We start from the raw sequence: 14743 nt of genomic DNA, 5'->3' as shown, positions 1-14743 counted from the left end.
TCGGTCCAACCAGTCCAGGCCAACCATGTTCCCAAACTAAAGTAGTTCCACCAGCCTGCACTTGGCCCATATCGCTGCAAACCTGACGTACAATACTTCTTTATCGTTCACTATATTTTTAGAATTTTAGTTCTGTAACTGTGAATTAGTTCTTCACCTATTAAATCTTAATGAACTTAAAGTGCATTATAGCACAAACATTACTTACCTAGACTTTACATTTGAAATATTTTGTTTTACTGCAGCTTTACTTCCACTTAAATTCTGTTTATCCAAATGCTTCACTTTGTGCTCACGATCCAGTATTTCTTTAGGAAATAGATTTTTCTCATCAAAAGCTACTTTTAGTGCTGTTAATGTCAAAGAAATATAGAATGCTTAATGCAATGACATTGCTTTATGTTGACATAAATAAGGATTACAACTTACACTTCTCAATTTCAAATCATGATGACACATTTATTTAAATGATTGGCTATCAGATAATGTTTAAAGTATAAAATATTTTAACAGTTCTTAGTTAAAGATATGAGCAATTGCCACTTTTTATAACCTTCCTAGAGTTTTGTGGTAGAATATAACTGCCTCTCACTATTCCATTCTTCAGCACATTTAGTCATAAGGCTATAATCAACAATAAATGATTTAGGTAAATATAAAAGATTTAAGTACTAAGGCCCAGGTTTTAACCTGACCACCAAGCTGGAGTTAGGAGAGGAATGAGTGTGCATGTTGTTCATTTTACATCCTGTCTGATTTTATACTTTGAAATCAATGGAGGGTAAAATTGAATGAGCAATAAAGCAGGCATCTGACTGGAACATATCCTGCTCTCACCGGATGGATTAAGTACAGGATATCTGAATAGGACGTTTTCCATTATTATGCATGAAAATTGTTCACCAACCTAAGTGCCAAAAAAGATTAAAAACTAACATTTTAAATTTCCTGTTCAGCACAAAACACAGTTTTCATAATCTACAACAAACTGTTTTTATTCATTGTTACAGAGCAGCGAAAAACTGAAAAAGTAGTCAGCAGCACGGGATATTTGCAATAGGAATTTTTAGCTACTTCTTTCATGCCACAAAACAATTTAAAGTTTTATAATATCAATATATTAGCTGACACTAATGTATGGCTTTGTGCTAAATAGAAGTAGCCCTGTATTTGTACTCCTATACATTACAGATACTTGAAGAACTATTACATTATTCCCACCACAAGAGAGCTAAACATTGTAGGCATCCTAATCTATTGCAGAACTGCATTTGGATCCTTTGTCTTTCTCTGTGATGGGATAGGTAGTGGAGGGTAGTTTTAATCAATGGGAGGGTCTCAGGCGGGGAGCTCGACAAGGAGAGCATTCTGTCCCACCATGAAATGGCCAACTAATGCCAGTGGCCAGTAGAGCCAACCAAGGGATGGATAAATGAATGGGAGAAGCCTTTCCGGATGGAAAGGATATGTGGTATTGCTTGCAGGCCCCCAGTGTGGGAGGATGGAGGGAGAGCAGAAACACTCAGTATCTGATTCAGAAACAAAGCATTGGGAAAGGGAAACCTGCTAAGAGTCCCTTAAACATGTAACTCATACTCTGCAATATCTCACACATGATCATTCGCCCATGTCCTTGGATCCTGTAACAAGCCCAGGCATTAAATGAGTCATACCTGCAACAGCCATTGTCTCACTGGCCTCTTTTGCTGACCTCTGATAGGCTGGCAGCTCTCAGGGTGGATATACAGCACAGAAACAGACCCTTCAGTCCAACTCATCCATACCAACCAGATAACTTAAATTCACCTAATCCCATTTGCCAGCACTTGGTCCATATCCCTCCAAACCTTTCCTATTCATATACCCATCCAAATGTCTTTTAAATGCTGCAATTGTTCTAGCCTCAACCATTTCCTCTGGCTGCCCATTCCATACATGCACCACCCTCTGTGTGAAAAGGTTGCCCCTTAAGTCCCTTTTAAATCTTTTCCCTCTCACCCTAAACCAATGCCCTCTAGTTCTGCACTCCCCCACCCCAGGGAAAAGACCTTGTCTATTTACCCTATGCATGCCCCTCATGATTTTATAAATCTCTATCAGGCCACCCCTCAGCCTCTGACACTCCAGGGAAAATAGCCTATTCAGTATCTCTCTATAACCCAAATGCTTCAACCTTGGTAACGTTCTTACAAATCATTTCTCGTTTCACAACATCCTTCCAATAGGAGGGAGACCAGAATTGCACACAATATTCTAAAGTGGCCTAACCAATGTCCTATACAGCTGCAACATGACCTTCCAATTCCTATACTCAATACTCTGACCAATAAAGGAAAGCATACCAAATGCCTTCTTCACTATCTTATCTATCTGAGAGTCCACTTTCAAAGAACTATGGGCCTGCACTCCAAGGTCTCTTTGTTCATCAACACTCCCCAGGATCTCACCATTAAGTGTATGATTTGTCTTTCCAAAATGCAGTCTCTCACATTTATCTAAATTAAATTCTATCTGCCCCTCCTTGGCCCAGTGGCCCATCTGATCAAGATTCCGTTGTATGCTGAGTTAACCTTCTTTGCTGTCTACTACATCTCCGATTTCGGTGTCATCTGCAAACTTAGTAACTATACCTCCGATATTCACATCCAACTCATTTATATGAATGACTAAAAGCAGTGGATCCAGCACCAATCCTTGTGGCACACTGCTGATCACAGGCCTCCAATCTGAAAAGCAACCTCCACCACCACCCTCTGTCTTCTATATTCCTTGGACTGGCCCATGGGACTGCAGTCTAATACTTTGATGGGAAACATTGGCCGGGTCCAGTAGTACTCAAGAGGTGAAGTTTTACAGTAAATAAAAAAGCAAATTACTGACTACATTTTAGGGGAAGAGGGTGGCATGGCGGCTCAGCGGTTAGTGTTACTGCCTCACAGTGCCAGGAACCTGGGTTTGATTCTTCTCTCAGGCAATTGTCTGGGTTAAGATTGTACATTCTCCCTGTGGGTTTCCTCCAGATGCTCCAGTTCCCTCTCTCAGTCCAAAGATGTGCAACCTGGATGGATTGGCCATGCTAAATTGCCCGTACTGTCCAGGGATGTGCAGGTTAGGTGGATTAGCCATGAGTAATGGAGGGTTATAGGGATAGGGTCGGGAGGTGAATCTGGATAGGATGCTCTTCAGAGGTCAGTGGAACTTGATGGGCTGTGGGGATTCCATTCCATGACTGAAAGTCTCATCGACCACTTGGCTGTTACACCCAGCTATATCATTTAAGAGTGAGCTTTAGTGCTATTATTTTGATGTATGGTTATTCTAATATTTTAATAAGTTTAAACATAGCAATTTGAGATTTACAACATAATAGATATCAATGTGACAAAGAGAAAATTTGGACCCAGATTTTCCGATGGTAGGATAATAACTATTCCAACACAGATGAGAGTTGTGTACGGTGACCCTGTGCAATCCCCAATGTAACACACTCTGAACAAACCGCCCAGGAAATTGAATATTCTGCCGAGCAATTACTCAACTCCTAGAACATGCCAGAACTCTCCCTCTAAATCAGAGAATTCAGAGGGTTTCACTGAAATCAAATAAATAGCTACTCATGAAAAGTTAGACTATCAAATACATAGCTTAATCACCCCATCACCTCACATGCCCAGCTACAATACATCCAGGCTCCTGAAAAACACCCCAGACCTTTCCCCTCCGCCAGTTTCTACCATGAGCCTGGACCCTGCTCCCCCAACTGACTGACCTGGACCAGACCCTTCACCGTCCTGCTACAGAAGCCAACCTGACCCCCTATGGCTGAATATGACTGCCCACTCCTCATCTGGCTGGAGTGGCCAGGTGCCTCCTGTTCCACCAATGAAACCAACCCAATCCCTGACTCAGTGTCAGACCTGAGCCAGCTGACATGTAACGAACTGGCGCCCTACTCCTAACCCAGCTGGCACCCTATTTACCTCACACTTACCCACTATATATCTGGCATTTTACCCTGACAACCTATGCCCTTCCCAAATGGTACACTACCCTGACATCCTACTTACTTTACATCCTACATGCTGCCCAAATGATACCCTACACCTGTACACACCTGACACCCTACACCCACACTCATATTGCAGCTTAAACCTGTATACTTATGGCACCCTACACTCGCACTGAGACGGCACACTACACCTGTACCCATCTGACACGCTAAACCCGCACCCACTGGCTCCTAGCAACTGTCAATTGAACATTATGCTTAACTTTCATAGTTAATGTTCAACAGCAGATGTTAAAGTGGCTGAGCGTTCCTTTACATTTCAGAATATAACAGCAGACTGCTGTGAAAATGGGCCATGGTTTACATTCCTCTGATAGTTCTGTATTATGAAAAAACTGTCATATGGAGGTAAGGCTTCTCATTCCTGAGGGAACTAAGAGTTGAATCTCCTCTCAGCAATGTCAAAAAGGGCCACAGTGATGATCTGACACTCTTCAGAAAATCCAACCCTTGATTTCTTTATTGGTTGATTTGACTGATTTTGTGGTAATTGCTAGTTTCCAAATGATAGATGTGAAAAAGATGACTAACTAGTTTGGTACTAGTTTTTCTGCTTGTTTCAATATTTGATCAAATCAACATGGTTAACATTTTCAGAAAAATGATAACTTACGCTAATCAGGTCAACACCAAATATTGCTTTTACATTGTACTACATATTTTTAACAGTTACATTGAACTGAAATTTCTCAGTCCCTGAACAAGTTGGGAAATGGCAAGTCAATTGGGAAAATATGGTGTGATTATAAAAGTGTGATTCTTCACATTGAGAAAATTTGATTTCTACCCAAGTCTTTAAGACTGAGAAGGGAATCTCATCTCGTTTATATACCATTTGCTTTTCTCCCATGGGCCAGAGAGAAACTGAATGATGACAATTCCTGACATAAAAGTTAGACCAGGTACCTGGTGGCTCCAGTTCACTGCTTGCTCCTCCAGGCCTCCTTCTAGGACAAAAGTCCCCAAAATCTCAGGGTACACTCCATCGACTGAGCCATCAAGGTGACAGCTGTACAAAACTTCTATGCAACTGGCTACTTCAAAGGACCCACTGGATACCTGTGTGGGAACTCACAACCCTTGACAAATGTATCAAGTCTGTTATTGATGCAACTTGTGCCAGATCACACTGCTCCCATCTCATTTCCCCATGATGAGGTCAATGCTACAGCTCAGGCTTTGGCAATGTAGCTGGCTCCCCCCAAGTGCAGGGCACTACAGACTGTACACACATCACATTGAGAGCACCATATCATAATGCAGCAGGCTTCATCCACTGAAAAGGGTCCTATCTGGTCAATGTACAAGTCATATGTGATCATCAGTATCATACCTTACAGGCGTATACCAGGAAGCTGCCTATATCCTCAAGAACTATCATGTTTCTGGCTTGTTTCAAGGGCTGAATGACTTTCAAAGATAGTTACTAGGGGACAAGGGCTATCCTCTGCAGCCACGGCTGATGACTCTGTTATGCAACCTCCTGACCAAAGCAGTGCAGAGAAACAATGCAGCCCATTCTTCATCAGGCCCCTGTTGAGGCAGACAAACCTCCTGAAGATGAGGTTCCAATGCATAGCTTAGAGGAGATATCTTGAGTACATTCCAGACAGAGTGTGCCACAGCTATTGTTACAATTGCAGTCAATCAGACTGGTGATGATGTAAATGAGCACAACAATTACAAATGTCGGCTTGTCTTTGCAATGAAGTATCAACCATAGGACCCATGTGCCCTCAGAAGTTCTTTTTTCTTTCTCCCATGGCGTGTACTGTGAAGGGTTATTCATGGCTGGCAGGAATTGACTTGGTACACAGCTGGTGTTTAAATATGGCACAGTGTCTGAAATCCCAGAATGCTGGTGAGCAGAGAATAGTATGTATAGGGCTTCATAGAAGATTGGCGCTAACATAATGAGGTGAGCAGCATAAAACTGCAAGAGAAAACTAGCAGAGTCAAAAAGAAATCTTCCATGAAACTCCCAGAAATTGAAACAGCCAATGTTTGGCAAAAATCAACCCATTAATTTTACATATTGTAGATGATTAATTGTTTGTAGCAAACATTTCAGGTGTTACAATAACCAAATGCAAAATGTTAACTTATATGGATAGATATATGAATGAATTCAACATTTAAATAAAAACAATTAATTATTCACCACTAACTCCTGTTATTGTTTTCATGAATAGTCACATTTCCTGATTCTTTTTTCCTCTAACCTCAAGTACAAATTATCTCATTTAGGAGCTTCATGGTGAACTTACCAATTTGAAACTTGTATTTCTGCCACATTTTGAAACTGATTTATACATGCTTGAAAGGAATTAATTGCTTACTTTCAGAAAATGTAGGAAACATCAACGTTTCATTATCAGACTCCTCAAAATTTATATCAAAGTAGTTGTGGGGATTCTGCAGAAAGTTAGGTTTTGGCACATCAGTGATCTTCTCCAAGTCTTCCATTTGTAGGCAACTAAATGTTCCTGTAATATATTATTGTACAATATTAAGATGCTACAATAAAGCAAATTAATTTCAGTTTTATGTTCATTCATTAATATGGAAAATAATTTTAAGCAGACACTTCTTTAAATATTATCATTCTGTTAGAAAAACAATAAGAATATTGAAAGAAAAATAGGAAACCTAAGACTGCACGTTTGTTGATCTCTAACTACAGTCACAATTAGAATTAATAATAGGTTAGATTCGATTTAAAGGAGAAACTGCAGTGATACAGTATAAAACAACAATTCAACTGAGTTGCATACAGTGGAAAATAGTGTCATCTAATTAAGATTATTTGCTTATTTGCATGAACATATGTTTTATTGGCAGTTTTGGATATAAGCCCACGTAAAAGTTAAAAGTTAAAATTTTGCAAGTTGCAATGTTTCAATAACGCATCTTTCCCCATCTCCTTCGTAATATTGCTGTACTGCAGTAAGTATTTTGATGAATACATGAATTTTCACAGGCTGATACAACTGTGAACATAAGAGGAAACATTTTTGACATAAGAATTTTTACGTGTTCCATGAAATTGCCAAATCTAATTTTATAGCAATAATATACCTCATTGCATGCAAGAGCAAGCTATGAATTTGGAGATTCAAAATGGTAACTTGTGCAGATAACATCAAAGTAGCATTCAAAATTTTATCCAGTCTTCCAAATTTGCCTTGTTAATATTTTACAAGGTTACATAATGGTAGGATTTGGTTATGTAATACTCTAATTAATATTCTGTAAATGACTGTAATCTTAATCATTTATCCATTAAGATTTTTAAAGACCCACTGAAATCTGAACTAGCCAGTGATCGATTTTTAAATAATTAACTTGGATCTTTGTTTATTACTTTATTCAATTGATGAACATGTCACTATAAATTTAAAGTAAAAAATGAGGTCTGCAGATGCTGGAGATCACAGCTGCAAATGTGTTGCTGGTCAAAGCACAGCAGGCCAGGCAGCATCTCAGGAATAGAGAATTCGACGTTTCGAGCATAAGCCCTTCATCAGGAATAAGAGAGAGAGCCAAGCAGGCTAAGATAAAAGGTAGGGAGGAGGGACTAGGGGGAGGGGCGATGGAGGTGGGATAGGTGGAAGGAGGTCAAGGTGAGGGTGATAGGCCGGAGTGGGGTGGGGGCGGAGAGGTCAGGAAGAGGATTGCAGGTTAGGAGGGCGGTGCTGAGTTGAGGGAACCGACTGAGACAAGGTGGGGGGAGGGGAAATGAGGAAACTGGAGAAATCTGAATTCATACCTTGTGGTTGGAGGGTTCCCAGGCGGAAGATGAGGCGCTCCTCCTCCAGCCGTCGTGTTGTTGTGTTCTGCCGGTGGAGGAGTCCAAGGACCTGCATGTCCTCGGTGGAGTGGGAGGGAGAGTTAAAGTGTTGAGCCACGGGGTGATTGGGTTGGTTGGTTCGGGCGGCCCGGAGGTGTTCTCTGAAGCGTTCCGCAAGTAAGCGGCCTGTCTCACCAATATAGAGGAGGCCACATCGGGTGCAGCGGATGCAATAGATGATGTGTGTGGAGGTACAGGTGCGCCCACACCTCCACACTCACTTCTCTCCAAGGCCCCAAGGGATCCTTCCATATCCGCCACAAGTTCACCTGTACCTCCACACACATCATCTATTGCATCCGCTGCACCCGATGTGGCCTCCTCTATATTGGTGAGACAGGCCGCTTACTTGCGGAACGCTTCAGAGAACACCTCCGGGCCGCCCGAACCAACCAACCCAATCACCCCGTGGCTCAACACTTTAACTCTCCCTCCCACTCCACCGAGGACATGCAGGTCCTTGGACTCCTCCACCGGCAGAACACAACAACACGACGGCTGGAGGAGGAGCGCCTCATCTTCCGCCTGGGAACCCTCCAACCACAAGGTATGAATTCAGATTTCTCCAGTTTCCTCATTTCCCCTCCCCCCACCTTGTCTCAGTCGGTTCCCTCAACTCAGCACCGCCCTCCTAACCTGCAATCCTCTTCCTGACCTCTCCGCCCCCACCCCACTCCGGCCTATCACCCTCACCTTGACCTCCTTCCACCTATCCCACCTCCATCGCCCCTCCCCCTAGTCCCTCCTCCCTACCTTTTATCTTAGCCTGCTTGGCTCTCTCTCTTATTCCTGATGAAGGGCTTATGCTCGAAACGTCGAATTCTCTATTCCTGAGATGCTGCCTGGCCTGCTGTGCTTTGACCAGCAACACATTTGCAACTATAAATTTAAATATGATCATTGCTGCAACTTCCAAAGTTACAGACTGTGTACGCTGGTGAAATACTTTCAATTAAAAGTGTTTTCTCTCGCAAAAAAAAACTGCAAGTTATATTATGCATGAGTAATACTATGTATTATTGCAAAACGCTCATTTGAAATAGCTATTTATATTTTGAAAGGCAATAAGTTCTTAAATGTTATATATAATCCAAACTTTCTCATAAGATCCTGCCACAAATTTACGTTGTGGGATATCAATCTCTTTCCTTGGTATTGATTTAGTTGTAACTTGCTATTTTCCTTCACTTGTAAGAAATCAAAATGGATTATCCCATAGAAATACTATGTACAGAAGTATACAGAGATTATGCTTACCAATAGGGCTCCGCAATTTGCCCCAAGCAGACAACCGTGGTCTAGGTTTCTTTTGGATTCTGTTTTCTCGAAATACTTTGCCTAAAACTGTACTTTTCCATACGTTTGATCTAAAAGGAAATTGTTGGTAATACTCAAGGGCTACATAAAATATTAAGTTTTATATTAGATACTACGCATTGTCCAATGTTTCTGTAACTCATTTTAAAACAGTTATCAATTTAAGAAGTTATACTTTCAGTGACTGTACTTTTCCATACGTTTGATCTAAAAGGAAATTGTTGGTAATACTCAAGGGCTACATAAAATATTAAGTTTTATATTAGATACTAGCATTGTCCAATGTTTCTGTAACTCATTTTAAAATAGTTATCAATTTAAGAAGTTATACTTTCAGTGAAGAAACATTTCTCCTGTTTAAAATAAACATTATGTCAATGGCAGATTAAGAATGACCTTGGTATTTCATTATAAAAATGATTAAAACGTAGAATAACTTTTAATATGGATGGTCAAGTATTGATTTTGTAAATGAAGAACAGGAGTTGTGAAAGATACAGGTTGAGGGCCCCAAGTACAGAAATCACTAAAAGCCAGTGGGCAGATGCAAATGAAAATAAACAGGTTAATAGGATGGTGGCCTTTATCTCAGGGAAATACAAAGGGTTGGAAGCTACTTTCCAGTTTTTAAAGCTACGGTTAGAGACCATTTCAGGGACTGTATTCAGTTCTAGAAATTGAATTTCAGGAAAGTTTTAATGATCTGCAGAGGAGCTTCACCAGGAATATTTAATTTACAGAACAGATTGCAAAGATTAGATTTTGTAGCTTGTTGTGCACAAAAAAAAATAATGATTCAACTGAGGTGTTTAAAATAATTAAAGTACTTGTTAGGTATGAAGAGAATAAATATTTCCTGCAATGGGCAAGTCCAGAGCATTGGTGTAACTTTAAAAGTAGAAGTTAATCACTTGACGCAATATCAGGAAGGACTTCCTTCACACAAAAGGTAGTGAAAATCTCGATGTCTTTCTCCCCCATCAATTTCTGTTGATGCTTGGTCAAGTGCAAATGACAAAATCAAAAATAGTAGACGTTTTGTAATTGGCAAATGCCTTAGCAGATATGGAGAGAAACGGGTAATGGGAGTTATGACACAAATTAGCATTATTCAAATTGATTGCATCTTTTGAAGCTGACTTGCCTACTCCAACCAGTTTTCTTTTGCTATAGTGAATCTACCTGTCCTCGTGGTCAATTTTCTCCTCAGCAATGGGGATGCTGTGTTTTGAAACTGCCAGATATTCTTCTCTTCTCACTTGCTTCTGACCCACGGTCTTCTCATCTTTGAGGGTTTTGAGTGGTATCTTTGTAACAGACGGAGGTGAACATTCACCAATTCGCCAATGTTCATCCTAAATTCAATAGTTCAAATTAATTATGTTTTTAAAATGACTCATTAATTCTTTTAACATTGAAGAGATTTGGCAGATAACAAATCTACCTTTAATTGCTCATGAAATAACATCTAATTTCCTCCTTTCTTCTGTAACTTACATGAAATGTATTATTTTTTCCTTTGTGAAAGCGGTTACTTGAAAGTATAATTTATTAGTTTCAACTGTGTCTATTGTGGAGATACCTTCTTCAGTTGTCTCCAAGAAAATATCTGGAGATAGTGACCAATACGTTTATCACTATATGGTATATATGTATATGAAGTAACTAAGCACAATAAAGATTGATTTTGTGGGACCTATCAGCACAGAAGGAAGTCATTCTTCCTTCAAATCAAACTTCAAATCTGTTCCACTTATACTCAAGTCCAGGTTATTATATATGAAATAAGGTAAGCAATGATCTGAATACCAGTTGTTTGACATTAACACATACTCCTCTCTAGCCAATAAAATATGTATCAAGTTGCCACCAACACTTCAAATCCATGTGCTCTTTTGTCAAAACATTTTGCTATTTAGCACTTGCTCAAATGACTTGGAAAAAATAAAACGAGCACTGAAGAAAAATTTATGGTAAATAAAAACCTACTATCTTTGATAAAATGTAATTGAAACACGATAAATTTTAAGCTATGTGGATGACAACAAAGTTCACAGAAACAGACATAAGTAGTGATTCAATTGAGGTGTTTAAAATGATTAAAGTATTTGCTAGGTATGAAGTGAACAAATAGTTCCTATATTCTAATGTATATATCTGAAAAAGTTAACACAAGCATCTATTGTTTTCCTCATAGATATACATATTAAAATAATCAAAACAGTTAGAAGTGTTTGAAATATTAGATGCGAAATATTCCTTTTTTTCAATTATTAAATATTATTACACATAAGTAGATTAGGAAATATTATGAATTGATTATATTAAATTCCCTACAGTGTGGAAACAGACGCTTTAGCCCAACCAGTCCACACCAGTAAGCTAAAAGAAACAATAATGTGTACCTGTCCAAATACACCGATCACTGATCCAGTAATGTCACTCAAAACAATACTGCAGTCAGCAGATGCTGAAAGAATTAGCAAATGGTTATCCTGTACACAGGTTTCAAGGTGACTGATGCAATCATTATGAGGTTGTATTGCTGCCACCATTAGTGGAACTTCACTAATTACAGTGTCACTGGAACACAAGCAGTATTCCTAATCAGAAACAAACAGAGGTACAAATAGTAGTCTACTTCTTCAGAAGAGCTCTAGTTGAAATTAATGTTAATATATTAGCAAAACCTCACTCGTCTGCCCAGACAAAGGAAAGAAACAGTAATACTGTAAGAATATTTTGCATTCTGGGATGGAATGCTGTTAAGAAAAACTAATTGGACACAGATGAGTTAAGATTGAAATTATATACTGAAGAATAAATCATGTTTATAAGCAGCTAGCAAAACAGCTGGAAATTTTTTGGTTTGTGTCAAGTTTAACATTGAAGTTCACAAATTTATGAACAATTTGGTTTGGTTAGATTGTGCTTGTGAATGTTCAATTTGGACAACTGCAATGTTAGTTCCTGTATCTTTAAAAGGGGAAGACAGCACCTCAGCTGATTTAGAAACAAAATTCAGGTCAAAGGTTGTATCCTGGAATCTTAAATAAAGTTGCTATGGTGATAGCAAATGTGAACTTTTAAATTTTCTTAGATTCTGAAGGGTCCCAATGATTGGTAAATTAGCTAATATAATACCTATAATTTAGAAAAGGAGACAGAAAGCAGGAAACTAGACCAGTTGTCTCACATTGTCATACAGAAAATGCCAAATGTCATTATTAAGCAAGTTATTACACAATATTTAACAAATCATAATGGGATCAGGCAGAGTCAATATGGTTCTTGGAAGGGAAACTGTGTTTAATATATTGTAGCTCTTTGGGGAAATAATAAACAAGGTAGATTTGAGGAAACCTGGAGATGCGATGTACTCAGATTTCCAAAAGTCATTTGAGAAGGTGCTGCATGATTGTACATGGATAAAGGATTTATTGGCAATCAGGAAACAAAGTGGGATAAATGAGCTATTTTTTGGTTGACAAGCTATAAAATGGTGGATTGTCATAAGGATCAGTGATTGGACCTCAACATTTTATAATTTCCATTAACAACTTGGACAAGGGAGCCAAAGCAAAATTAACCAATGACACCAAGATAGGTAGAAAAGTAATTTGTACAGGAGTGTAGATGGCTGAAGTGAGTAAACAGAAATTTGGGAGATGGGATATAGCATGAACAAAATGAATTTTGTCCAAGTTGGCAGGAAGAAATTAAAAATAGCACAGTCCTTAAATGGTGAGAGAATGCAGAACTTGGTGGTACGGATAAATAAGTATGCTGGCACATGTATGCGGATTCAATGAGCATCTAACCAACGTGCATGCAGCAACTGAGACTAATTTTCAAAGCCCTTAATTCATTGTTTCGAAATTGATGTTCACAGAAGTAAATTAATGCACATTAAGCAAACATTGGTTCTTTACCTGTATGTTCCAAACTTTAATAAGGCCATTCACATCTCCAGTGATAAGATAATCACTTTTTTTATCAACTGTCATAATAATGGACGCTACATTGGAATGGGCCTCAAACTCAGCCAGTAGAAGGCTTTTAAAGGTATTCCAAAAGCGAACAATTCCACAACCACCACAGGCTACAAGGTTTGCACCACCTGAAAGTTTTTTTTAAAAAAGTTCAAAAATATCAACTGCTTGTAAGGAATCCACACTTAGTTGTAAATCTAAATAAATACACAACACGGGCCATCACATTTGATGTGTCATTTATAAATTATTACAAACAAAATACCATCTAAAATATATTTTGTTTAAAAAAGTTACCATACTGGTGTTTCTGAATCCCTTGGAATGATATGTCCAAAACACTTCTCCACAATTAAACAGATTAGGTGAAGACTATTTTGAAGTTTTTAACTCACCAAACGACTAGTATATAATGGTCACTTGCTTATTTTTCATTTTATGAATAATAAAATGCTAATCAAAAACAGTATTAAATGCAAACTACAATTTTCAAATCTAGAATTAATTTTTAACTTTCAATGATGTGGAGGTGCCAGTGTGGAGGAGACGCTATGACATTGGATGAACGGACATTGCGCAACAATCGCCAGACAAGGGTGTTCCCTCGCATTTGGGGAACATTTCAGCGGTCAGGGACATTCGGTCTCGGATCTTCAGGTAACCATCCTCCCAGGTGGACTTCGTGATATGCAACAATGCAGAATGGCTGAGCAGAGGCTGATAGCCACGTTCGGTACCCAAAAGGATGGCCTCAGCCAGGACCCTGGGCTCAGGTCACACTGCACGATACACTCTCACACACTCACACCCTCTCACAGGTTTACACTCTGTCACACTCACTCACACACTTTACCAAGTACTCATGCAAGCAAACACGCACTCTCTCACATGCATTCACCCTCACATGCACACATTCATACATTCTCTCTCTCATGCACGCACACACACATATAAGTCTATGGGGTGAATTTACATTTGCAGAATTGTATTTGCAGATGCACTCTATTTTGTACAAAAAGCATACAATCTGCAGGCAGTCAATGCAGGCGATCAATCCATGCAATATTTTATAAATTCCTATCTTGGAAATAGAACCAGTCTAACTCAAGATTGGAATACAGATTCTAACCTCACACCTTTAATGCATTATCTAAGCTGAGATGTCACCTTTTTTAAATAAAACCTTAAGTTGTCTCAAGAATGTGACTTTAAAGAAGTTCTGGGATTTACATATTAATGAACCAAAACCTGCAACCCATTCTAAAAGCTGAAAGACTTAACAGCAATCTAGGATGGTTCAACATATCATTTCATTTGCATGACTCTGTAATCTTTGGGTCTTATGGTCCTGCTCCACAGCTACCTAATGAAGGAGCAGGGCTCTGAAAGCTAGTATTTCCAAATAAACCTGTTGGATTAAAACCTGGTGTTGTGTGATCTTTAACTTTAAATTTCAACACTGTTTTTCTATGTGCTATTTATAATGATTATAAAACATCTCAAAAATGCATAGAT

The 14743-nt window shown here is 39.0% G+C and overlaps 1 protein-coding gene across 1 annotated transcript in view; it reads right to left on the bottom strand.

The window, feature by feature from the left end:
* Positions 1-14743, bottom strand: part of LOC132821547 (WD repeat-containing protein 49-like) — a 50403-nt gene that overhangs the window by 6891 nt on the left and 28769 nt on the right. Inside the window, exons 13-18 of the mRNA XM_060834180.1 lie at positions 13169-13356; positions 11642-11839; positions 10419-10591; positions 9177-9286; positions 6409-6555; positions 209-350 (exon numbers count right to left, since the gene is read on the bottom strand). Of these exons, the coding sequence (XP_060690163.1) occupies positions 209-350; positions 6409-6555; positions 9177-9286; positions 10419-10591; positions 11642-11839; positions 13169-13356 (958 nt within the window). The remainder of the gene's footprint in view (positions 1-208; positions 351-6408; positions 6556-9176; positions 9287-10418; positions 10592-11641; positions 11840-13168; positions 13357-14743) is intronic.

The sequence above is a fragment of the Hemiscyllium ocellatum genome, chromosome 13 (genome assembly GCF_020745735.1).
Source record: "Hemiscyllium ocellatum isolate sHemOce1 chromosome 13, sHemOce1.pat.X.cur, whole genome shotgun sequence".
NCBI classification, from domain to species: Eukaryota; Metazoa; Chordata; class Chondrichthyes; order Orectolobiformes; family Hemiscylliidae; genus Hemiscyllium; species Hemiscyllium ocellatum.
This window is presented reverse-complemented; position numbering and strand designations above follow the sequence as displayed.